We start from the raw sequence: 23,305 nt of genomic DNA on the forward strand, positions 1-23,305 counted from the left end.
GTGCCAGGACTGGAACATGCAGTATTAACACTGCCGCCTGGACCGGCCCGCACCCTGGAAGAGAGAGCTCTGCTGTTTCAAGGATGCGTGCTCAGCTTGCACAATAGCATGCCTTTCAATGGAGAGTAGCAGTGCCGCTTTGCACAGGGCTTCAAAACAAGGTGAGGTGGATTTGCAGCTGCTTGTCCGAGGAGGTGGATTCCACACCAGTGTGCACAGCAGCAACAGCTGCTCTGAATCCAGGCTACGGATCTGCAGCACAGCTGCCCGGGGCTCTGAGGGGTGAGTGACATCCTCACCCGCCAGAGCTCCTTGCCGCCTCTCCAGGGGGCCTGGCTGCGTGGGCAGCAGAGGCTGAAATGGAAAAGAACTCGTTCTCACAAAAAGATAAAGAGGCGAGATCGTCATGGCAACCGATGCAGTGACTCAGCAAAAGATCGGAAGCTGAATGTGTCTTGGTTAATTACCTGTCCACCTGACCGAAGGCAGTTTGGTTTTCTCCTTTCTGTTGGAGGAATTTCTGAACCGCATTGTGAGCACTGGCTGATTGTTTGCAGAAACCGTAGCACAAGAAAAAATCTGGTCTTATCTTGGGAAGGCCCAAAACTGTGGAATGTGTAAGAGCTGAATGAGGTCTGCAGGGGAGCTCCATTATTAAGGGACTTCATTCGCTGTGCTGGAGTTTTTGCCTTCTCTCTCCCTCTCCCTGTCCTGGGTGTCTGTGTGGCACAGAGGCAGGCACGCTCCATTCATTCTGAACGGGCAGGACGAGAAGGAACTGTGGGCGGAAGGCTGGCGTGCGCAGCTGGCACTTGGCGTCTGGATGCCACATCTCTCAAATTAATAGGGCATAGGTTGTGACACAAGAACGAACACAAAAGCTTGGCATCGGGGAAAGTAGTCAGGCTGGTAAGAATTTGTATTTCACAGCAGGTTCAGGTTTCAAACTCCAGCTGGCTGTGGTGCAGTTTATACCGATGAATCGGAAAAGTATCGTAGAGTAAATTGACCTCCGTGTGATATGCAGAAATATCTAAAAAAACGGGAAGAGGATTGAAGTGTCCTGATGTGGACTGAAACACAAGACCTGCTGGTGGAGAGCAGGCCTGGCTCAGACGGCTGTGCACCTGAAAGGTGATGGGTGCTTTAAAGACACTGACTCCTGCGTGCTTGTTATCTCCCTTCTGCTCCCCCAGATCTGCGAGGCGTCTCCGGCTCTTACCCCCTCACCTCCCAGCGCTCCCTTCCTGGGACACCCATCTCGCTGAAGCACTTCCCCATCGACCTGCGCACCTCCATGGATGGGAAGTACAAGGAGATCGCCGAGGTGAGGAGCTTGAACCCGGCTCAGTCCTCCCCACTGGAGTTCTGACATGACAGCAGGGGGGTTTAATAATAATAATTAATAATTGCTTACACTTATATAGCGCTTTTTCTGGACACTCCACTCAAAGCGCTTTACAGGTAATGGGGGACACTCCTCCACCACCACCAATGTGCAGCATCCACCTGGAATGATGCGACGGCATCCATAGTGCGCCAGAACGCTCACCACACATCAGCTATCAGTGGGGAGGAGAGCAGAGTAATGTAGCCAATTCATAGATGGGGATTATTAGGAAGCCATGATTGGTAAGGGCCAATGGGAAATTTAGCCAGGACACCGGGGTTACACCCCTACTCTTTTTGAGAAACGCCCTGTGATTTTTAATGACCTCGGTTTTACGTCTCATCTGAAGGACGGCGCCTGTTTACAGTATAGTGTCCCCATCACTATACTGGGGCATCAGGACCCACATGGACCGCAGGGTGAGCGCCCCCTGCTGGCCCCACTAACACCTCTTCCAGCAGCAACCTTAGTTTTTTCCCAGGAGGTCTCCCATCCAGGTACTGACCAGGCTCACACCTGCTTAGCCAGTGGGTTGCCAGTTGTGAGTTGCAGGGTGATATGGCTGCTGGATAATCCATTTAGCTCATGCGTAGCAGGTAGCCACTGACTCCAGGGATCTTATCAAGTTGTTTCTAGGGGGATTCCAGGGAATTTGCTTCTACAGCGTGGTTGGGGTAGCTTGTTCCAGACTCCCACAGTCCCAAAGAAGTTTATTCTCGTTTTCAGTCCTTAGTTACCTTAACAAGCTTGACACATAGAGCCACTGAGTAAACTAGACCAGTAAACCTGAAACATGGAATTTCAGCCCGTTCCTGACATACTGTAGCATGCATGACAGATATTACTAGAAAGTGGGATGTTTTTCTTGGAATCTGCTGGTAGCTGTGTGCTTGCCGAATGGTAGGAGCATAACCTTTAATTGCGATGGGTTGACAGAGCTGTCTAGTACAGAGTGGGTTTTAGTCCATAGCCCTGCCCTTCAGTGCTACTGCAGAGAAATGCACAAGTGATGTCTTCCTGACAGTTTAATGAATTTTGCATGCAGAGCAACATAATTCTGTATTTCTCTATTTAAAAAATGTATCTAAAATGCAAGAATTGTAGAGTTTGGCACTATAAACCTGTCCCTGGTGTCCAGTAATGTACAGGCGGGTTGATCTGTCTCTGTCTGCAGGAGCTTTTCTCGCGCAGCCTGGCCGAGAGCGAGATGCGGAGCGCCCCCTATGAGTTCCCGGAGGACAGTCCCATCGAGCAGCTGGAGGAGCGCCGCCACCGGCTGGAGAGGCAGATCAGTCAGGATGTGAAGTACGGAGGGAGGATGGGAGGGGGTGTCGCCAGTGTCTGGGCAGAGAGAAGGCCTGTGTAAAGCGCGCCGGCCTGATCACATCGTTAGCCTGCTTTGTCTGTGGCCGAAGAGCCACAGTGTTTCATTTTAATGGGTGCCTATGCCTGTACCTATGCAGTGTCTGGGTCAGGATATGAGGGGGAATGTTTCTGTTAGACCTCCTGCGAGTATCCTGTCCAAATGGACATGTCAGCTAACCTCTGTCTCCCATGCGTTATCTGTAGCCTCCAGCCCTGGTCCTGTACGACCCCAGGCCTTTGGTTTCTATGGGCGGCTGCAGTCCATGACTAAGGGGATCACTGTGAGTTAAACTCCCAGCCTTCGCACCTGCAGAAGCTCAAGGCGAAGCTGGGCGCTGTGTGCAGAGGTGGCCTGGACCTGCTGAGGGAGTACTGGGAGAGCGTTACTGGGGCAGCATGCAAGTGCCTGCTAACAAAGGAGCTGTGCAGTTGCGTTGAGCATAGATCCCTGTGCTCTGGGCTGAGGGAAGAGCGATGAATGAGAGTGTTTGTTCATTCATCATTCATGAGTTCACTTCTCTGAAAAGCAGTGGTCACATCTGAAATTTAAGTCAGTAAATGAATATATGCATTCCCTTACAGTTGTGCCAAATTTGATGAGAATAAAAATTCTCTTTGTCCATCTGAAGAAACTGCCACCGTGTTTGTACTGGACCAGCAGTGGCCTCAAGGCTGTAGCAGTGTCCTGTGTTTCTCTGTTCCTCTTCTTTCTGATGTCTGTTTTTCTTTATTTTCCTGTCTCTCAGTTTGGGAATGTAACTCACTTCTCGGTCTGAGAAACAGGGCCTCCTCCCCACTGTCCCTGTGTCTGGTCTTTTAAAAATATATATTTTTTTTAGAGAACAAAACCAAACCATTTTACATATGAACATCCATTATTCAGCCTTACATTACAGGCACAAATTCCTGTCTGTTCCCCTAATTTTTTACAATTATATAACTTTTTATCAAAACTATACACATTCAAAAGAAAGAAGATGTATACATTTATGAATATGAAAAGGGAGTAGACTATATAAATGTATCTTATTAAATTTCAGTTATTCTGTATCTCAACAAAATCTGAACTTAAAGGTTTAATGTACTGAACCCATCTAAACCAATATTTGACTATTTTTTTCATTTGTAATTTTAGTGAAAATGTTATTTTTTCCATTAGATATATTTCTTTTATTAATTCAATCCAATCATTCATTGTTGGTAGATCTGTGAGAGGCCACTTTCTTGTTATAGCTTTCTTCTCTGCTAATATAAGGACTCCAAACAAATATTCATCCATTCCCCTCCAATCAAAATCCAGTTTACCAAAATATAAAGCCTCAAATGTAAAGGGTACATTCCTTTCAAATATAGTTTCCAGGGCCTCACCCTGTGTCTGGTCCAAGTGGTGGACAGTGGTGTAACACCCAGCCGTGGTCTGTGTTGGGGGCAGCACAGGGAAACTACTAAATCCCTGCTGTGCAGCAGTTTGCTCCATTTCAGGTTTTACCGATAGCATGATGTAGTTTAGTTAGCATTGTCAAAGTAGAAAAGTGAATTGATAATAATGCTCATTAACAGTATTTTTATTCTCATCTGCGTGTGCAGAAACCCGCCTTTAAAATGATCACTAATGTGGCAAACCAAGGTAAAAACAGAGAAGTGTAGTAAATCACAGTTAAATAATGGTAAAAGCAGGGAATTGAATGGAGACTAATGGCGTACCTACCTATTATACCACCTTTCGGTTTCCATTAGTAAAGTGGAATAGGTGTGAGTCAGGACTCGGGGAAAGCTGTGAAATCCCACAAGTAATGGCATCTATATGTGAGACAGCATCTGGTAAGCCATGGAGTGGACCAGACTGGAGCGCTGGAGGAGTCTGTCCTGCATCTCTACACACAACTGGCTTTAGAGTGAAGTCGGATTGACTTCATTCTCTTCACCCTAAGAAACAATGGAGTTTGATCACCGATTAACTTGCTGATTTTCTCTCTTTCCCCCTCCTCCCTCTGCTCGGCCTCTGTGTGTGTGGCCTTGCACGTGTGGCCTCTCTGTTTCTCTTTGCCGCGATGCTTCGCCTGCCGCACTGCCTTGTCAGGCTCGAACCCGAGATCCTGCTCAGAGCCAAGCAGGACTTCATGAAAATCGACAGTGCTGCTGATCTGGAGTGAGTGCCTGGCTGTTATTCACTGGGTTGTTTTTATTATTTTTATATCACCTGTCTGTTCTCTTGAGTGGGTGTTAAAAACATTGGAAAAGAGAATGGGGAGATTGGGAGTGGGTGTCTCAGAGTACCAGTTGGCACACTGGTGTCTGTGTCTGGCAGCTGTGTGTGCGACTCTCTCCTCTCCCCCTGTCGCTCTCTTTCCTTCTCCTTGGCCCAGCCTCTCTCACCCCTCGCTCTCCCTCCGCAGGTACTTGAAGGAGCAGAATGAGGTGGTTATTGATCACATCACAAAGGAGCGGGAGCTGTTGGCAGAGAGGGAGTACCAGCGGGTCACCATCTCTGGGGAGGAGCAGTGTGGGGTAAGGGGGTCCTGTGTGGGACAGGGGTGCTGGGCTGCACTGATGGACTTGGGGGGGCTCAAGGTGAAGGAAGAGAATGTGCTGAGGCAGCAGCTGTCAGTGGGTGGGGGTCCAGAAGCAGTTCAGCCTCTGTTACGGGGCTGATATCTTGGAGAGTTTTTGTTTGTTTACATTTTTGGCACATCTTTATGAAGGGGAAAAATATTTTGTGTATAACCTTTCTGGATCAGAAAAAAGTGTAAACTTGGATTGGGGTACATCTTCAATGAATGGAGTATGCAACATAAGGTGGTCAGTGTTAAATAATTCATTCATTATGTAGAAGTCTGACTCTGGCCTGGGGTCTGACCTGCTTGAGGGAATTTTTAAAGGACTATAAAACTGGACTCAGACTATACAACCCTCTGTAACACTGTTGTAATTCAGGGCACTGTGGGAAATACACTTTTTGTATGTCTTTTTGTGTGTCTCCTTCAGTGTTCTCCAGAAATAGCCATTTTCATCACAACTAAGCTCATTTCAAACCTTTACTGGACTGCACTGTGACTCCTAACATCCCTACAATTAATTCAGAATCAGCCTGTAATATTATGTTACTTATGCTCAGTTACTGCCCAGTTCTCTTTTGATGTTGCCACACTTCAGGAACCTACCTGTTCTTTTCTCCATTGTGATGTCACCGCACTCATGACCTCACTGTTCTTTTCATCATTGTGATGTAATTGTGCGCCATTAACCTCATCATTGCCATTTCCACTGCGATGGCACTACAGTCTGAGCCTCTGGTGCGATGCTGGTGTTGCTCTTAGCTCCCTGGCACATGGCAGCCCGTCTGTCAGATCTTACAGGCTTCTCTCAGGCTGGGATGGTGCTGGGTTACTCAGGATGCTCCTGTTGTGTGCCCATCCTTTCCCTGCAGGTGCCCTTTACAGACCTGCTGGATGCGGCCAAGTGTGTGGTGAAGGCCCTGTTCATCCGAGAGAAGTATGTCATGCTGTCCATGCAGAGCTTCTGCAAGACCACTGCCCGATACCTGCAGGAGCTGGGGGAGAAGCCCCTGGACCTGCGTGTCTATGATGAGATCCCCGAGATCCCTGTGGCAGCAGGTAACAGTTTTGCCAGCCTAGTCCCTTGATCTGGTGTGGGCTGTGTGTGATGGCGCTGTACAGAATTGTGATCTAACTGATTGAGCTTCAGCCTTCTGTCTTGGTCTCAACTGGTGTGGCGGTCACCTGAGCACAGACTGAGCTCCGTGATAACAGGTTTGAGTCTGGATCATGTCATCCGCTGTCCCCAAGCGCCTGTGTACCTGAGGTTGGGGAGGGTTACAACGTCATTTTTGTGTTCATCCGGCTGCAGATATTCAGTATTTCCTACACATTGATGTTTTACAGAGTCTGTCATGGTTAGGCCAGACTACAAAGCACTGAGTCTCAAGCACTATGTTAGTGCTGGTGCAACCGATAAATGTGCTTGTCTTACATTTATGTTAATACTCTACACTGTGCACAAGGATAAATATTTTTTTTCATGTAGAACCTTTTTTTCATGCAGAAATACTAATGTATCTCACAGACTCTTTTTCTTCTCGTGTGCACAATATGCGGAGGCTCTGTGAAAATACAATTGAGCCATGTCATATTAAAATGAGCAGCTGTGACTAGGAGATAGTCCCAGCACAGAATGGAAAAGGGCAGGACCTGATGCTGAGCTTCAGGCAGAAATCAGGCTGTTTTGGAAAATGGGGTAATTTCACTGGCTTGGAGTGGAGGTTTGGAGATTGGGGGGGAGGGGGGGGAGTCTTTTTAACCCCGTTTCTCTGTTCTGGGCAAGCTGTTGCATTCTTCTTAACATCCTTTTTCACATGAAAGGCAGGTTGCCGACACTCTTTGTCACCAGCCTTGGCTTTGGTCTTCTTCTCCCACAGATGCCCCTGTGCACCCTCCTGTGTCAGACACTCACCCCTATGAGAACCTGGACATCCGAAACATGCCCCCCGACATGGGCTTTAGCTGTCAGATGGTGAATGGGGTGGTCCACATCTACACCAAAACCAGCCCCATGGACAAGTGAGCATCTCTCAAGAGCACCAGTAAAGGCTGCAGGAGCCCATGTAGCGTTCTAGAAGCTGATCAGTTCAGCAGTCTGACACTTTTAAGAAGGAGTCTGTTTGTTAGCTTGATCCAGACACCCACAAATCTCTGTGTAGAAAAGGGTTTCTTGATTTCGATTTCTTCCTTGTTTCACGGTTCCATTGTGGGCTGAGAAGCAGTTGAACTTCATTGATGGGGATCCCGTTTTTCAAATGGGTACAGCCATCCCCTGGTTTATGCAGGTTACAGTGGGTATAGAAAGTCACCACCCCCTTTCACAATTTGTACCTTTTGTTGTAGCTCTGAAAATAAAAACTAATTAAATTAGGCTTGTTCCATTTTTGTTAACACACAGTAACCCATATTAGCAAAGTGAAAGAATTCTTAAACATTCTGAAAATTAATTAATATTACAACAGTAAAACACCTTATTTGGTTGAGTGAACAACCCCCCCCCCCACCTTACAATTACATTTGTGAACTTGCTCAGGTATAACCAATCACCTTACAGATCACACAACAACCTAATTGGCTCCCACCTGTGATCAGTTGTGGTGGTTTTGATTAGTTCAGTATAAAAGCAGCTGTTTCTAGAGGATTCCACTGCTTGGAAGAGCATTTCAAAGCAACAAATCCTCAATGGGTGGAAAGGTGCTTTCAAACGAAGTTTGAGATAAAGTTGTGGGAAGGTACAAGTCAGGAGATGGGTAAAAAAAGATTTCAAAGGCTATAAGTATCCCATGAAGCACAGTCAAGACCATCATTAAGAAGTGGAAGACAAGTGGCACCACCCAGACCTTGCCTAGATCAGGCCATCCCTCCAAACTGGATGACCGAGCAAGAAGGAGACTGATCAGAGAGGCTACCAAGAGGCCGATGGCAACTTTGAATGAGCTACAGGCTTGTATGGCAAAGACTGGTCATTGTGTGAATGTGACAACAATATCACAAGCGCTCCACAAATCTAGCCTGTATACATCAAGTCTCATTTATGTTTTGCTAAAAAGCACCTTAAAGATTTTGTGGCCAAGTGGCAAAAGGTGCTCTGGTCAGATGAGACCAAAATCAAACTTTTTGGCCGGAATGCAAAACGGTATGTCTGAGGAAAACCCAATGCATCTTACCATCCAAAGACACCATTCCTACAGTAAAGCACAGTGATGGCAGCATCCTGTTGTGGGGGTGTTTCTCTTAAGCTGGGACTGGGGCACTTGTCAGGATAGAAGGGAAGATGGATGGTGCAAAATACAGGCAAATTCTTGAAGAAAACCGGCAGCCCTCAGCCAGGAAGTTGAAAATGCGAAAATGGTTCACCTTTCAACATGACAGTGACCCAAAGCACACCGTCAAACAGTGGCTGAAGGACAGGAAGGTGAATGTCCTTGAGTGGCCTAGTCAGAGCCCCGACCTAAATCCCATCGAAAATCTTTGGAATGATTTGAAGAGGGCAGTCCATTAACATCACCATGCAGTTTGACTCAGCTTGAACAATTCTGTAGGTGTCCACACAGACTCAAGGCTGTAATTCAAGCAAAAGGTGCTCCCACCAAGTATTAACTCAGGGGGGTGTTCTCTTATTCAACCCAGTTATTCAACTTTTTTATTTTTATTTTTTTTTCCAGAAACGTTACTTTTTTTTCGCTTGAATGTTGCAAGGTACAATTTGTAAATATGGGAAAAAAACTGGAAAAGGTCTGATTTTGTCATCTTTCTGGGCTTTAGGGCAACAAAAGGTGAACATTTTGAAAGGGGGTGGTGACTTTCTATCCCCACTGTATGTGTTCCTCAAAAACGTTAATGTTAAATTTCACAAGGAAAATGAAATTAATTCCCAGTACTTTGCAGCTTGCGACTTGTTTCCTAGTTTTATATAATTTCCCAGTTCTACTCAAGTACATTAAGAGTTCTGAATTGTCACAACAAGAGCACTATTGTGCACATTTAACTTAATACAGTAGTAAAGACAAAATATATAGCAGTTGTAAACTGTTGAACTTGAACAGCTAAGCTCAAGGCAATGCGGATGTCTTTCAACTGCTCGCCTTTTTCAGTCATTTCTATTGCTTTAGGTTTTACAGCCCAATGCTTTCTTCTTCTATTACTGTTGTAACACTGAAGCCCCAGTAACTTATTTTAAAAGTAAGGAGAATGTTAAACGATGAAAGTCCCTAAGTAAGTTAGATCACAAGGCAAGTGCCTACACTGTAGCAAAGGTGGCTTTGTACTGTACAGTATTTAAAAACCCGAATGAAAATACACACTTTGTTGTTTGGCGAACATTGATAATGGATTGTTCGTATAGTGAGTTGTGTGTATCTACACTTAGAGCAGGACTCCCCAGTCCTAGTTAACTGTGCGCTTAATTGACCTGATGAGTCACAACTGTTGCATTGATTTCAGCTCCTAAATTATTTTACACTAATTTCAAATTCAGCTCTTAAACTTTATAGATGACTTAAATTCTGCTTTAATTTTTTTGCTTTAAAAATAATGACAAGCATTTCACAAGAAAAGTTATTAGTAACTTTAAGTGTTTAATTTTATCAGCAATGCATAGGTGAGATCTAAAGCCCTGATGTTTCACTCTGGTTTATGTCTGTGCATGGAGGAGGAATCAGGTGGCTCGCTTGGGCAGGCTGAGCCCTGGGCCCTGTGGTTAAAGCTGTCTCTCTGTTCCTAGGAACACAGAACTGGATCTGCCCTACCCAGACCTGCAGGAGTACATCGCTGACATGAACTTCCTGATGGCCCTCATCATCAATGGCCCCGTGTGAGTGTGACTGGAGGCTCTGGAGGAGAGAGGTGCATGGGGAGGGGCGGCACAGAGCTGTCTCACTCCTGTGTTGTCCCTATGGCCAAAGAGTTGAAGCCACCCAGTAGAATTTGCAGGCATTTCTAGTATCTGCAGAATTAGCTGGAAATCTTTTGCAATAATTTGACCTAATCAGTGCTGGCAGGCCTGTTTGTAACTGGGAACGTCACGGGGTAGAATAGCTTTTCTCTGGGGAGGAATGTTTGAGTCCATGCTTGCTTCCTGTCTACTACTGCCGTCTACAGGAAGTCGTTCTGCTACCGACGGCTGCAGTACCTCAGCTCCAAGTTCCAGATGCACATCCTGCTCAATGAGATGAAGGAGCTGGCCGCACAGAAGAAAGTCCCGCACCGCGACTTCTACAACATCCGTAAGGTGAGCGCCTGTCTGCTGTCCAGCAGGGTCTCGGTTTCTGGTTTAGAGGAGCCCCAGGTCTTATACAGTAGGTACCCACAGGCAGGAGCTACAGGTCCTGTTGGTATTGATGGTTATAAGATAGATAATGGCTGATTCAACGAATTATCTGAGAGCTGGGTTGGGTATTAAAACCACTTGGGGATCTCTAGCACCAAGTTTGTCTCTTCTGCATCATGCGCACCCTGGTGTTCACATGTTCTACATTCTGTGAGTTTCTTAACCAGGTAGGTTAGTGCCAATTAAGGAAGTGGTAAGTGTCCTGCTGTCCAGACTCTTCCTGCACCACAGGGCACTGCTGTGTATAGGAAGGTATTGGTTTTTCCTTGCCCCTGCTGTGCAGCACTCACCCCCACAGCTCTCTTGCCCCCCTTGCAGGTGGACACACACATCCACGCCTCATCCTGCATGAACCAGAAGCACCTGCTGCGCTTCATCAAGAGGGCCATGAAGAAGTACCCGGGCGAGATCGTGCACGTGGAGAAGGGCAAGGGGCAGACGCTCATGGAGGTCTTCGAGACCATGAACCTCACGGCCTACGACCTCAGTGTGGACACCCTGGACATGCACGCTGTAAGGATGTCAGGGGGTCAGGGGTTAATTTCTTGTGTGGAATCAGTATTGTTACTTACTTCTCTGCTTCCACGTTTGTTTAAACGCCAGTAGTGCATTTTGTCTTGTGTGTCCTTCTGTGTTCTGCAACACTTCACACTTCTACAGACATTGTGAGCTGGAGGGAGCCACTCTGTTACCCATCTGCCACATGAAATCTGCATCATTCTTTCCTTTTTTGCTTGCCGGTAAAATACATTTAATTATTTTCTGCGTTTCTTTTTTACCCCACTGTCTCTCAGGACCGAAACACCTTCCACCGTTTTGACAAGTTTAACGCCAAGTACAACCCCATTGGGGAGTCCATCCTGCGGGAGATCTTCATCAAGACAGACAACCACGTCGAAGGGAAGTACTTTGGGCACATCATCAAGGTATGGCCCTGCTTGCCTGATGACATTTAGGGTGCCAAGAACCTGTTTTTTATAGTCAACAAGCACAAAATGGAGCAGGCTCAGACATAGCAGGAGCTTTGTACAAGTTGCACCAAATACTCATGGAGAAGGCAGCTGTGTACAGTTGTGAGAAAACGTTTGTGAACCCTTTGGACTTATCTGGATTTCTGCATGAATGGCTCCTAAAATGTGATCTGATCTTCATCTAAGTCATAATAATAAATAAAGACAGTCTTAACAAACAACACACGCAGCATTGTACGTGGTCATAACTTTATTGAACAAATGGTTTAAACAATCAAGGTCATTGATGGAAAAAGTATATGAACCTCTAGGATAATGACATCTTGAACAGAGGGTAAATGCAGTCAGGTATTCCAATCAATTCAGGTGTGGGTTTGACCTGCCCTGCCGTATAAAAAAATCACACAATTTTGTGCGATTACCTGCTCTTCACCAAATTCTGTTGAAGTGCAATATGGCCTGATCAAAGGAGATTTCAGAGGACCTCAGAAGAAGAGTTGTTGAAGCTCATAAGATTGGAAAGGGCTACAAAAGGATTTCTAAAGACTTGGGCCTCCATCAGTTCACAGTCAGGCAGATAGTTTACAAATGGAAAAAAATCGGCACTGGTGCTACTCTCCCTAGGAGTGAGGGGTCCTGCAAAGATCAGTGCAAGGGCACGCTGTACAATCCTCAAACAGCTGACAAAGAACCCAAGGGTGACAGCTCAGTATCTGCAGGTATCTCTTGCACTTGATGACGTCTGTATTCATGAGTCTACCATAAGAAAAACACTGAACAAGAGCTGTGTTCATGGGAGGTTACCACGGAGGAAACCACTGCTCTCCAAAAAAAACATTGCTGCCTGTTTCAGGTTTGCTAAAGACCACCTGGATGTTCCATGTCACTACTGGAACAATGTTCTGTGGACAGATGAGACAAAAGTTGACCTGTACTGTATATGTATATGTACATGTATACATATACTGTACAAATGTATATAGCGTTATGTTTGAAGAAAACAAAACACTGCATACCAACACCAAAACCTCATCCCAACTGTGAACCATGGTGGGGGGAGTATGATGGTGTGGGGCTGCTTTGCTGCCTCAGGGCCTAGACGGCTTGCAATCACTGAGGGACCAATGCATTCCAAGTTGTATCAGGAAATTCTACAGTAGAATGTCAGGGTGTCCGTCTCTGATCTAAAACTCAAAACAAGTTGGGTAATGCAACATGACAATGGTCCTAAACACAGGAGTAAATCAACAACAGTGTGGCTCAAACAGAAGAAATTCGGTATTTTAGAATGGCCAAGTCAGAGTCCTGACCTCAATCCCATTGAATGCTGTGGCGTGATCTGAAGCAAGACATCCCAAAAATATCCATGAAATGAAAGAGTTTTCTATAGAGGAATGGGCCAAATCAACAGCTACAGAAAGCATTTGGTTGAGGTTACTGCCAATAAAGGAAGTTCCACTAGTTACTAAATATAAGGGTTCCCATACTTTTTCCATCAATTACCTTGATTTTTAAAAACCATTTGTTCAATAAAGATATGGCAATGTAAAATGTTGTGTGTGTTGTTTGTTAAATAAGAATGTCTTTATTTATTATTGTGGCTTAAATGAAGATCAGATCACATTTTGGAGCCACTCATGCAGAAATCCATATAATTCCTAAGGATTCACAAACTTTTTCTCGCAACTGTATGTCAAGAAAGTACTGTGGGAACAGTGGATAGGTCTGCTTTGTTTGTATGCTGATTTCTCTCTCTCCATCTCTCCGTTCTGCTCCCCCTTCCTTTCTCTCCCCTTCTCTTGGCTGTTCTGCTGCCCAGGAGGTGATGGCTGACCTCGAGGAGAGTAAATACCAGAATGTGGAGCTGCGTCTGTCCATCTACGGCCGCTCCCGGGACGAGTGGGACAAGCTGGCGCAGTGGGCGGTGAAGTACAAGGTCTACTCTGACAACGTGCGCTGGCTGGTGCAGGTTCCTCGGCTCTTGTGAGTCCATGAGTCCATTGTGCTTCCAGGTCAGGAGTCGTGTGATCTGGTGTGTGTTTGACAAACTCAGCTGGGATGTACCAACCTGCTAGGACCCAGTTTCACAAAGACCTGCAGCAGCCTGCAGGATACAGCTCAATATATGAGAGAAACAAATCCTAATTTGAACAGATACTGTTGTTTTGTGCAAATGCACCATCCTGCTGGAAATACTGTTTCTTGATAGGAGAAGTCTGTCTGCATATCACTATATCACTATAACCCATGGTTCTTCTCTGACCATCTCATACTGTATGTTCGCTGTATATTTTGGGCATGTCTGTTGTGTATGCTGTTCAGTGGCATCAGTTTTGTGGAGCAGTATCCAGTTTCCCTTTTGCACTCTCAGTCTCTCTGACTGACCTTTGCTCCCTGTATGATCTATCCTCAGCGATGTCTACCACACCAAGAAGCAGCTAGCCAACTTCCAGGAGATGCTGGAAAACATCTTCCTGCCACTATTCGAGGTCACAGTGAACCCGCGCAGCCACCCTGAGCTGCACCTCTTCCTGCAACATGTGAGTAAGCTGGAGCTGCCCAGGATCCTGGGCACTGTCAGACTGTCCAGGGTCCCGCACACCAAACCCTTAGCACTGTCCAGGGTCCCCACACCAAACCCTTAGCACTGTCCAGGGTCCCGCACACCACTGAAAATGGTTTTTAAATGATCGTAGATTTCGGGCCAGAGTAGGGTTAGGGTTAGAAGAACCGTTAAATATCTGAAGCCCTCAAATCATGAGATTTGACATTTTTTCTCAAACCCCACAATAAAAGTCCAAAATGATTAAAACCGATTAAAAATCCTCATGGAAATGTATAGTGTTCAATATTGTAACTTCTTTGGACAAGTTTTCAGACAGCTGAAAACTGCTTTGAAAATGTTTTTTAAATGATCATGCATTTTCGGCCAGAGTAGGGTTAGGGTTAGAAGAACCGTTAAATATTGACTGCACCTATGCTTCTAATTGCGCTTTAAATGATCAGATTAAGAGAGTTTGCACAGTAGATCTTGTTATCTTCCAGGTTTTGATCTGGCTCATTTTTTGGATACAATTACTGTACAGTACCTTATACAAAATGAGCAGGAAAAAGTGTCAGAAAAAACAAGTTGAAGATAGGGGCAAATTATAAATTGTCCTAAAGTTGACTCATGCCTCTAAATCCAGCACCGATTGTAAAAAATGTCTAAGTGGTGTGGGAATGTTAACCCTAACCCTAGGCGGGGTCTCAAAAGAGCAAATCTGTAATCTGTCTCTGAAGCCCTCAAATCATGAGATTTGAAAATGGTTCTCAAACTTTATAATATGAGTCTAAAATGATCAAAACCAAGGAAAACTCTTCATGGAAATGTATATTCTTCACAATTGTAACTTCTTTGGACAAGTTTTCAAACAGCTGAAAAGGGCTTTGAAAATGGGTTTGAAATGATTGTAGATTTCGGGCCAGAGTAGGGTTAGGGTTAGAAGAACAGTTAAATGTTGAAGCTATGCTTCTAATTGCGCTTTAAATAAATGTATAAGAGTTTACACAGGAGAATAGGTTATCATACAACGGTCACTGTGCTCACAGTATCAGTGTACAACTTGAAATGTATTTTTCCTATACCACTGTTTCCATCACTGTGGTTCAGCAATTTGAAGGCTCTATAATTGAACTGACTTGAGGTACAGTTAGAAGTTCATGTTTTAGGAGCTTCTGCAGTTAAGGATATTGTTCCTGTTAGAAAAGCTGGAGTGGCTATTTTCTGTCTAGTTCAGCTTGGTTTGATTACTGACATTTGTGTGCCCCTAGGTGGTGGGATTTGACAGTGTGGACGACGAATCCAAACCAGAGCATCACATCTTCAACCTGGACAGCCCACTGCCAGCCAACTGGACAGAGGAGGACAACCCCCCCTACTCCTACTACCTCTACTACATGTACGCCAATATGGCTGTGCTGAACCACCTGCGCAGGTACAGCCCCTCTTTGTCACTGTGCTGCCTTGGGAAGGTCAAGGGGATAGCAGGGTAGTAGGTATAGCAAGGTGTCCTAATGCATTTTTTTGAAGTTCAGAGAATCCAGGAGGCCACAGGATTACATTAATTTTATTCAAGCATACTGTGCATTTGCAGGAAGTTCCAAATTATTTAGAGTGTTGTTTTGAGAACTTCCTCTCATACACCAAGCCCTTTCATGCCAGGATATGTTTGCCTCCAGTTCCTCTGAGAGGTTTGAAAGCAGCAAGTTGATCTCGTGTTTTGATGCGCCTTTCCTTTCCTGGGTCTCTTTTGCAGGAGGCGGGGCTTTCAAACATTTGTGCTCCGCCCCCACGGTGGGGAGGCAGGGCCAATCCACCACCTGGTGTCGGGCTTCATGCTGTCAGAGAACATCTCTCATGGGCTGCTCCTGCGCAAGGTGAGCCCCGTCCTGCCTGCTTCAAGGGCGCTTCTGATACGGGACTAGCAGGTGTACTCCTGCAATGTCCCTACTGAAGTTGTCAGAAATAGTTTTTTTAACAGGAAGTACTTAATAACACTTTGTTCGCTGAATGTCGGGGGGTGTGGTTGAGGTGGGGCAGGATATAGTTGTTTTCGCAGTTTCAGGCTGTTTCTCTGCTCTTCCAGGCACCTGTGCTGCAGTATCTCTACTACCTGGCCCAGATTGGAATCGCCATGTCGCCGCTTAGCAACAACAGCCTGTTCCTCAGTTACCATAGAAACCCACTCCCAGAGTACCTGTCCCGCGGACTGATAGTCTCCCTGTCGACTGATGACCCCTTGCAGTTCCACTTCACCAAGGTCAGCCCTCTTCCCATCTATCTCAAACCTGGATCCCACACTTACAAACAGAGCAAGACAGCTCTGTACGCACAAGTGTTCTACTCCGACTGCTGTAAACTAGTCGGAAGATTTTTAACATGCACTGGAATGGCAGAGGTGTGCAGGTGCTCAAGAGAAGGACCCACAGGGCTGTGACTGACCTGTCTTCCACAAGTGGAAGTGGATTTTAAACTGAGACAGGAGTCACTAGACTGGTGGGAGGGTGGAACAAATTTCCCAGCCGTGTTGTTGAAGCCGATATCCTGAGTTCTCTCAAGAAACGGCTGGATGAGATCCTGGGAGCAGTGAGCTAGTGACTACCAAAAGGACTAGGACCCAGTGGCCTCCTCTGGTTTGTAACGGTTGTTCTGTTTGCCTGCCTGTCTCTGTATGCAGGAGCCTCTCATGGAGGAGTACAGTATTGCGGCCCAGGTGTGGAAGCTGAGCTCCTGCGACATGTGTGAGCTGTCCAGGAACAGCGTGCTGATGAGCGGGTTCTCGCACAAGGTGAGGGTCTGTTCCACGCCCTGTGTGTGTGTGAGGAGTGTGGATGTGCGCTGGCCGCTGTCAACACTGTAATAAAGACTCAGGCACCGCGTTGCACATCAGCCTGCTGACACCTGTCACTCTGCCACATCCTGATGAACCAGGTGGATCTTTACAGGCAAATGCTGCATCCGGTTTCCCATGTTTTAGTATTCAGAGAGGTTTGGGATTTTTGCTGGCTCTGTACAAATTTAACTTTTTTTTATAGACTCTGTGGTCCTTGGGGGGCTTAATTTAAGTCTGGGGGAAGACACTCTTCTCTCAGCCTGTGCTTTTTTTGTGTTCCTCCCTCACTGTCCTGTGGATGCTGTCTGGTAGCACATGAGTGAGTGTGGGAGGGTGCACACTTCGCCTATGCAGACTGGCGCTCTGCTGTTGCGTCTTGAGACTGGGATAAAAACAGATCTGATCGAGTGTGTAGCTGGCGTGAATGGAGGAGTGTCTGTGCCCTTTTCAGCTCCCATGCTTTGATAATTGATCGGGCTGACTGTTTGGAGAAATTCATCATACAGAGAGGACAGCCAGCTGGCCAGGGCATTAGGGTCTATTGAAGGAGCCACCCCCATCTCTGTGTAATTCCTGTGTCCTCCTACTATCCTGCAGGTGAAGAGCTACTGGCTGGGCCCCAGTTATGTCAAGGAGGGCCCCGAGGGGAATGACATCCGCCGCACCAATGTGCCGGACATCCGCGTGGCGTACCGTTACGAGACCTTGTGCGAGGAGCTCAACCTCATCACCCAGGCCGTGCGCACTGAGGAGCTGGACACCATCGAGGAGGAGGACAGCCTGTCCATGGCTCCCGTCCCTGGAGCGCGATAAGAGCTCCCGTCATGCAGTCAGCACCAGAAACCCTCCCACCTGCCCCCCCGACCCCAAACTGGCACGCCCCCCTCCAACCCCTGCCGCCCACACAGAGCCGAGACAGGAGGGTGTTGGTGCGGTGCCTGTGGGGTTCCCCAGAATGTTCTCCTTGTTCATGTTCACAGAAGATGAAGAGGTCCTGGAAGGTCGTGTTTTTATGCAGCTGTCTGTATTCAAAGCCAAGAAAATATACGATTCAGAAGTGGGCCTGTTGGCCAGCTAAGTCTGCCTTTATTGTGGGGACGATCAGGGTGAAGCTCAGGCATTGAGGGGCTTTGTGAAGGGCTGTGCCGGGTGTTTAAGAACTTCCTCCTTCTCCTTGACTGGGACAGGAGTCTGATTCTCTCCTAAACCTCCCCTCCTCTCTCACCAACTCTGCTTGTGTTAATGACAAGGTTCTGGAAGGAATTGATCTTTTTCTCTGCAAAACAAAAGAGAAGACTGTAGCCTACTTTTCTTATTTTTTGCCCTTTTCCCGCTATCCTTTTTTTCTGCCAGAAATTTGGCACTCACGGTTCTGGACACAGGCAGCTGAAAGTGTTCCCCTTGTCAACACAATGGATTGCTTGCAGCTAGCCTCTTTTCACACGTGCATGCTCACAGGCACACGTCCACTGACCTATGACCTTGTGGTGACAAGAAGTTGCTGTGGGAGACAGAGGGGACCATTCTAGTTCTCATGTCAAGACCAATACACTGCCTCACATCCCAGGGCGAAAGCCATGCACTGAGGAGAAATTGTATTGTAGAGAAACTTGCTGTTCTTTTGTTAGGGGATTAAAAATAAATGTCTCAGAGTATCTGCTCAGGGGTAAAGTGCTGTAAAGTGGAGTGACAGGCATGGCGAAGGGAGAGGGACCATGTTCCAGAGGAACCGGACTGGGACACATTCCGTGAGCTGGAGTTTGGTACGACTGTGACCTGTTTTTTTTTAATCGAAGAGTGTTGTTAATTATTGCAGATGTAACAGAAGATAGTTGTGTTGAGCAGCCCTGTGGCAAAGAGGGAGTATATGGGGTGACTGGGAGTATGTACGGGTGGAAGCGGGTGTGCTGTGTGATACTCTCTGCACTGGGCATCGCCAACAGCGTGTTGTCTGTAATGTGAAACGGCCTGCAGAGCTGGGCAGTGCTGTGCCAGCCTCATGAACACTGTGCGCCAGAGTTCTGACCGGGTTCTGCTTTTCAGTCTTTCAGCTGATTGGCTTGGGCTGTGCTTGGTAACCTTTCACCTGGAAACACACTGTGGGACGAAGCTTGAAAAATCATGGATTGATTTATTAGTATGTTACTCCTTGAAGTGTCTCGACAGTTTTACGGTGCTGTATAGCTTGGGGGCCCACACACACCAGCTGGGCTCTGCTTGAATTGAACCCTTAACTGACTTAATAACAGGTTCATTTAAACTTGGACTGTTTTCAGATCTTAAACATGCAGGAGACAGCTGTCTTTTAACTACTGCGTGTCACAAGTGTCATAAAATCCCACACTTTTGACTAATAAAAAAACGTGAAAATATTTCATTGAGTAACTCATTGGTTCAGTTAAGGCTTCAGTTAGGTGATGAAGCAGGGCTGCAGTGAGAGCCAAGCGGAGGTGTGTCAGCCTCCAGGACCAGGATTGGAGCCCCTGCCGCACAGGACAAACTGAGGAGAGGGGTCCTGTAAAAGGAGGTGTTTTAGTTCCATTTTTTGTGAGCTGCAGAGATCCAGGGTGTAGCGTGGTCCCGTCAATATATAAGAGAATTCCCCCAGTGGTTTTCTTCTTGACATGCTGCAGTGGTTATTTGAATTCACTGTGTGGGGTTTGTGAGTCGGCAAACTGAAACCAGACAGAAACCCCAAACTGAAAGGAAAACGTCAGCTGCTTGCGAGAACCTCACCTCTGCTGCTTGCCCTGATCCTAGGCTGTCGCTTCTGCTGTGTTAGATTGAGGTCCTGTGTGGTCCTGTTCAGGCTGCCTGTGTCTCTTATCCAGCTATTGCCGGAGGATGGGAAGTTCTCTGATTCTCCAGCAAGGGGGCGCTGTATCATTATCCTATCACAGTATCCACTACCTAAGGACAAAAATGTAAACCGTTAGAAATCCCTGTAATAAAGCTCGCTGTGATGTTATACTATGCATTGATTTTAACCTACATTTGTTGTTTCTTCTTTTGGTTTTATTACTATTGTTTGATTTTAATTAACTTTTTTGTGTTTTTAAATGTGTTATGTTCTGCAATCTATATCAAAACTGCCTAGTTTTTTTTTTCTGACTGCCTGCTATATATATATATATCACAGTATATAAACAGAAGTGTTTTATACTGAAGACATCAGAGTGTACAGTAAGTCGTAGGGATAGTTCAATCTGACGTTCATTGTATTGACAGTATCCCTTGTGCGGTACTACTTGATGTCAAGTACAATTAATCTCCGCCTAGTGGTGCACACTACGCACTGCAATTCCTATCTAATTCATTGTGCACTCAAGCGGGAAATTTCAGCTCTGCTTCTGGGGTCGTCTAGTTTGTATAGTTATGTTTAGATGCTTAATTGAATGTTTAGTTTTATTACTGATTTTGATTAGCAAGTAATTTTTGATTAGTTTTGAGTGTATTTCAATTATTAGCAATTGTTTGGGAGTTCACTAGGTTATTTTTAAAAAGTTTTCTTTCTTGCGTTCATAAAGAGATCAAACTCTGCAAACTGGTACAGTAAGTGTAACGTGGTTTCACATGGGGACAGTGATCAGCTGGCACAGCTGGCTGCTGGGACTCAGTTTTTATTCAGTTGGCTGTGAAGGTTTACATGTATTGAGCCAGTCTTTAATTTGTACAAAATACAGAGTGTATTTTTTTTATAAGGTAATAAGAAATATGATTTAAAATACTAATATCTATATAAGAGTTTATTTGGTTGATTATTTTTATTTGGTTGACCTTGCTAACTTTCACAAAGCGTTAATATATGTCCTTTCCTCCAAAATGTTGCTGGTGTTTGCTTAAAGCCATTTTTGTTTTGTGAACCATTTTTTGAAAGGTAATTGTTTTCTAGTAATATATAAAGACAAAGTAATTGTGTGGATGAATCTGTCTCGTTTGACTCCTCAGCTGTCCTCTTTGACTGTCCAAAGGGAGCAACATGTGGCCCTCCTAACACATTCCACTGCAGTGCTTCAGGACAGCCAGGACTGCTCTGGCGATGTACAGTACCAGTTGAGCAAGGTGCTGGCTATAGTAAAGTTCTGTAATGGATTAGATAGGAAGGGCTGCAAGTTGGGTGGTGTAGCTCTGGAATGTGGTTGCTCCACCGACAGCCCTTCCAACCAACTCCATGGCAGAGTTTTGCTGCCACCAGAACCTTGATTATTACATGGAACCTGCTGCTTCTCAGCGAAAGAATCGGAGGTGCTGGCTGTTGCTATGTTTTGGCATCGGAGAGGATTCGAAAAAAATACTACTGGAGTAGCTCAGTACTGGCTTCCTCCTGTATATCTGTTTTCTTTACCTCAAATACTGCAGAGACTCGTCCTGGAAAAGCTGTGATGAGGTGCTTAGGAGTGGGGGGGGGGTTAAGCTAGTAGGACAGAGGTGGGGGGGTCACTAAACTTTAGCCTCCCGAATATGCAGATATACATAATCAGTGCTGAGAAGGGACGGGCTCTTATCTCTAAATCACCTGGAGCAGCAGCTCCCAAATTCAGCAGCAGTGGGCCATAGTCCTGAATTCATTCCTGCACCTGGACCGATCTTAATTGAATCATTAAGCTAAATTGGAGCAGTTAAACAGATTTCCACAGCTCTTCAGATGCAGCTTACTTAAAAAGAGCTAGAAAACCTGTTGGAATGTGACCCTCCAGGAGGTGGATTTTCCGAATCCTGGATTTTGTGGGACTGTGACTGATGTCCCCAAGGGAACGTACCGACAGACACGGATGTCTCGGTTTGAGAATTTGGGGAGAGACAAAAGAACATGTTTCTGCTGGGATCTTCCCAACGGCTGCTGTGAAATCTGTGGAAAAATGGCCAACAAAATGTTTGGTCTTGTCCTCGGATCCAGACCGGCAGGATTTTCCTGTTGTGAGGTGGAATTGCTGTTTTGGTTCAGGATTCCCTTCTCTCTTTACAAAACCCCATTGTCTTATGTTTACTGTTTTGTGCGGATTTTAATCTGTGTATCAGCACAGCAGAATTTGAGTTGGTTTGAAGCAAAAAAATCTGTTTTATGTATATAGTATTGAAATGTGATGATCAGCGTGTGGCATTTCCACTTTGCAAAGTATCCATAACAGAAATATCCTCATGTACGACTAATCTTTTTTAAACAACAAGGAAGCTAGTATTTCCTTCATTTGTGCTGCATGGTCCGAACCCATCGGATCTGGTGCCAAAGTGAAGAAGCCTCTGTAGGGCCTGCTGTCATTCACTCAGATTCGCATTTGTGAGCCTGTATTGATTAAGACTATATTGATCCAAGGAAAGAGAAGATCGAAAGACTGATTGATTGTCTGAAGCCTGGTTTGCCCACGTCCTGCAGTAAAATGGACTTTGTATATTTTTCCTTTTCCACTCTTTCCTCCCAAATCCTCCTGCCGCAATCCTGGCAGTCCTGTGCTTTGTCTGCCTTCCTACCATACGGAGACGTTGCTCTTGCAATGTGGTTGGACATACAGTAGTTCAAGGCACGAGCGTTCTTTCAGTTCACATTAGCTAGTGATGAATCTGCAGTGAGCAGTGTGATGTGCCATTTTCCTAGATACCCCTGATGACATCAGCAGCTTGCAAGTCCGCTGTGCTCATGGGAACCTGTCCCAGCAGTTTTACATGAGACTCAGTGCGGCTCTGGGGGGTTTGATCTTGATGGAATGCACATTAATGTTCTAATTTCACTAGTTGATAGCTTTTGTGTTTTACCACATTTTTCAGTTCTTTATTAGTTGTTTGTGGCTGCTGTCTCTCTGTTGTTGGCTTAACCGAATGCTGGTGTCTTGGTTAACACCCATTAAAACAATAATGTTTCATCAATAATAAAATAAAGCATGCTGATTCACCATGTGGGTAGAGGCTTTGTGTCATTCCTGGTTAAAAATGTGGGGTCTGTGTGCAAAGCTTGGTCATCCTACTGAAACATGTTGTTTGGCTTGGAATTTGCTCTCTTCCTGCTTCAACTTGAGTGGGACATAGTCCAGGTCTCCCTTGATTCCTCAGTACCTGAAAGACAGTGTGAACTCCAGTGCCTTTCCCCTGAGGGTCTAGAACACATAGATTTTACACTGCCGCTGGGGGTCTAGAACACAGGCCCTGGAGTTCACACTGTTGTGGGGGCTCCTACAACACAGGCACTGGAGGTCACGCTGCCACTGGGGGTCTAGAACACAAGCCCTGGAGTTCACACTGTCGCGGGGGGGTTTTCTAGATCACAGGCCCTGGAGGTTACGCTGCCGCTGGGGGGGGAGGTCTAGAACACAGGCACTGGAGTT

At 45.9% G+C, this 23,305-nt stretch overlaps 1 protein-coding gene across 7 annotated transcripts in view; it reads left to right on the forward strand.

The window, feature by feature from the left end:
• The window catches only part of ampd2b (adenosine monophosphate deaminase 2b), a 45,740-nt gene extending 22,860 nt beyond the window's left edge, over positions 1 to 22,880 (forward strand). For 5 of the 7 annotated variants that reach the window (XM_088640552.1, XM_088640554.1, XM_088640550.1 and 2 more), the window contains 17 exons: positions 1,197 to 1,327; positions 2,565 to 2,695; positions 4,836 to 4,904; positions 5,152 to 5,263; positions 6,183 to 6,369; positions 7,191 to 7,332; positions 10,037 to 10,126; positions 10,414 to 10,543; positions 10,961 to 11,155; positions 11,437 to 11,568; positions 13,433 to 13,596; positions 14,027 to 14,153; positions 15,427 to 15,590; positions 15,912 to 16,032; positions 16,242 to 16,415; positions 16,833 to 16,943; positions 17,586 to 22,880. In XM_088640552.1, the coding sequence (XP_088496678.1) occupies positions 1,197 to 1,327; positions 2,565 to 2,695; positions 4,836 to 4,904; positions 5,152 to 5,263; positions 6,183 to 6,369; positions 7,191 to 7,332; positions 10,037 to 10,126; positions 10,414 to 10,543; positions 10,961 to 11,155; positions 11,437 to 11,568; positions 13,433 to 13,596; positions 14,027 to 14,153; positions 15,427 to 15,590; positions 15,912 to 16,032; positions 16,242 to 16,415; positions 16,833 to 16,943; positions 17,586 to 17,801 (2,396 nt within the window). In that variant the 3' untranslated portion in view covers positions 17,802 to 22,880. Of the gene's footprint in view, positions 1 to 586; positions 910 to 1,196; positions 1,328 to 2,564; positions 2,696 to 4,835; positions 4,905 to 5,151; positions 5,264 to 6,182; positions 6,370 to 7,190; positions 7,333 to 10,036; positions 10,127 to 10,413; positions 10,544 to 10,960; positions 11,156 to 11,436; positions 11,569 to 13,432; positions 13,597 to 14,026; positions 14,154 to 15,426; positions 15,591 to 15,911; positions 16,033 to 16,241; positions 16,416 to 16,832; positions 16,944 to 17,585 lie in introns of those variants that run through there. The other 2 variants (XM_088640556.1, XM_088640551.1) reach the window with 2 other exon arrangements.
• The last annotated feature ends 425 nt before the right edge of the window (positions 22,881 to 23,305 follow it).

The sequence above is a fragment of the Lepisosteus platostomus genome, chromosome 7 (genome assembly GCF_059453375.1).
Source record: "Lepisosteus platostomus isolate fLepPlt1 chromosome 7, fLepPlt1.hap1, whole genome shotgun sequence".
In the NCBI taxonomy this organism is placed as follows: Eukaryota; Metazoa; Chordata; class Actinopteri; order Semionotiformes; family Lepisosteidae; genus Lepisosteus; species Lepisosteus platostomus.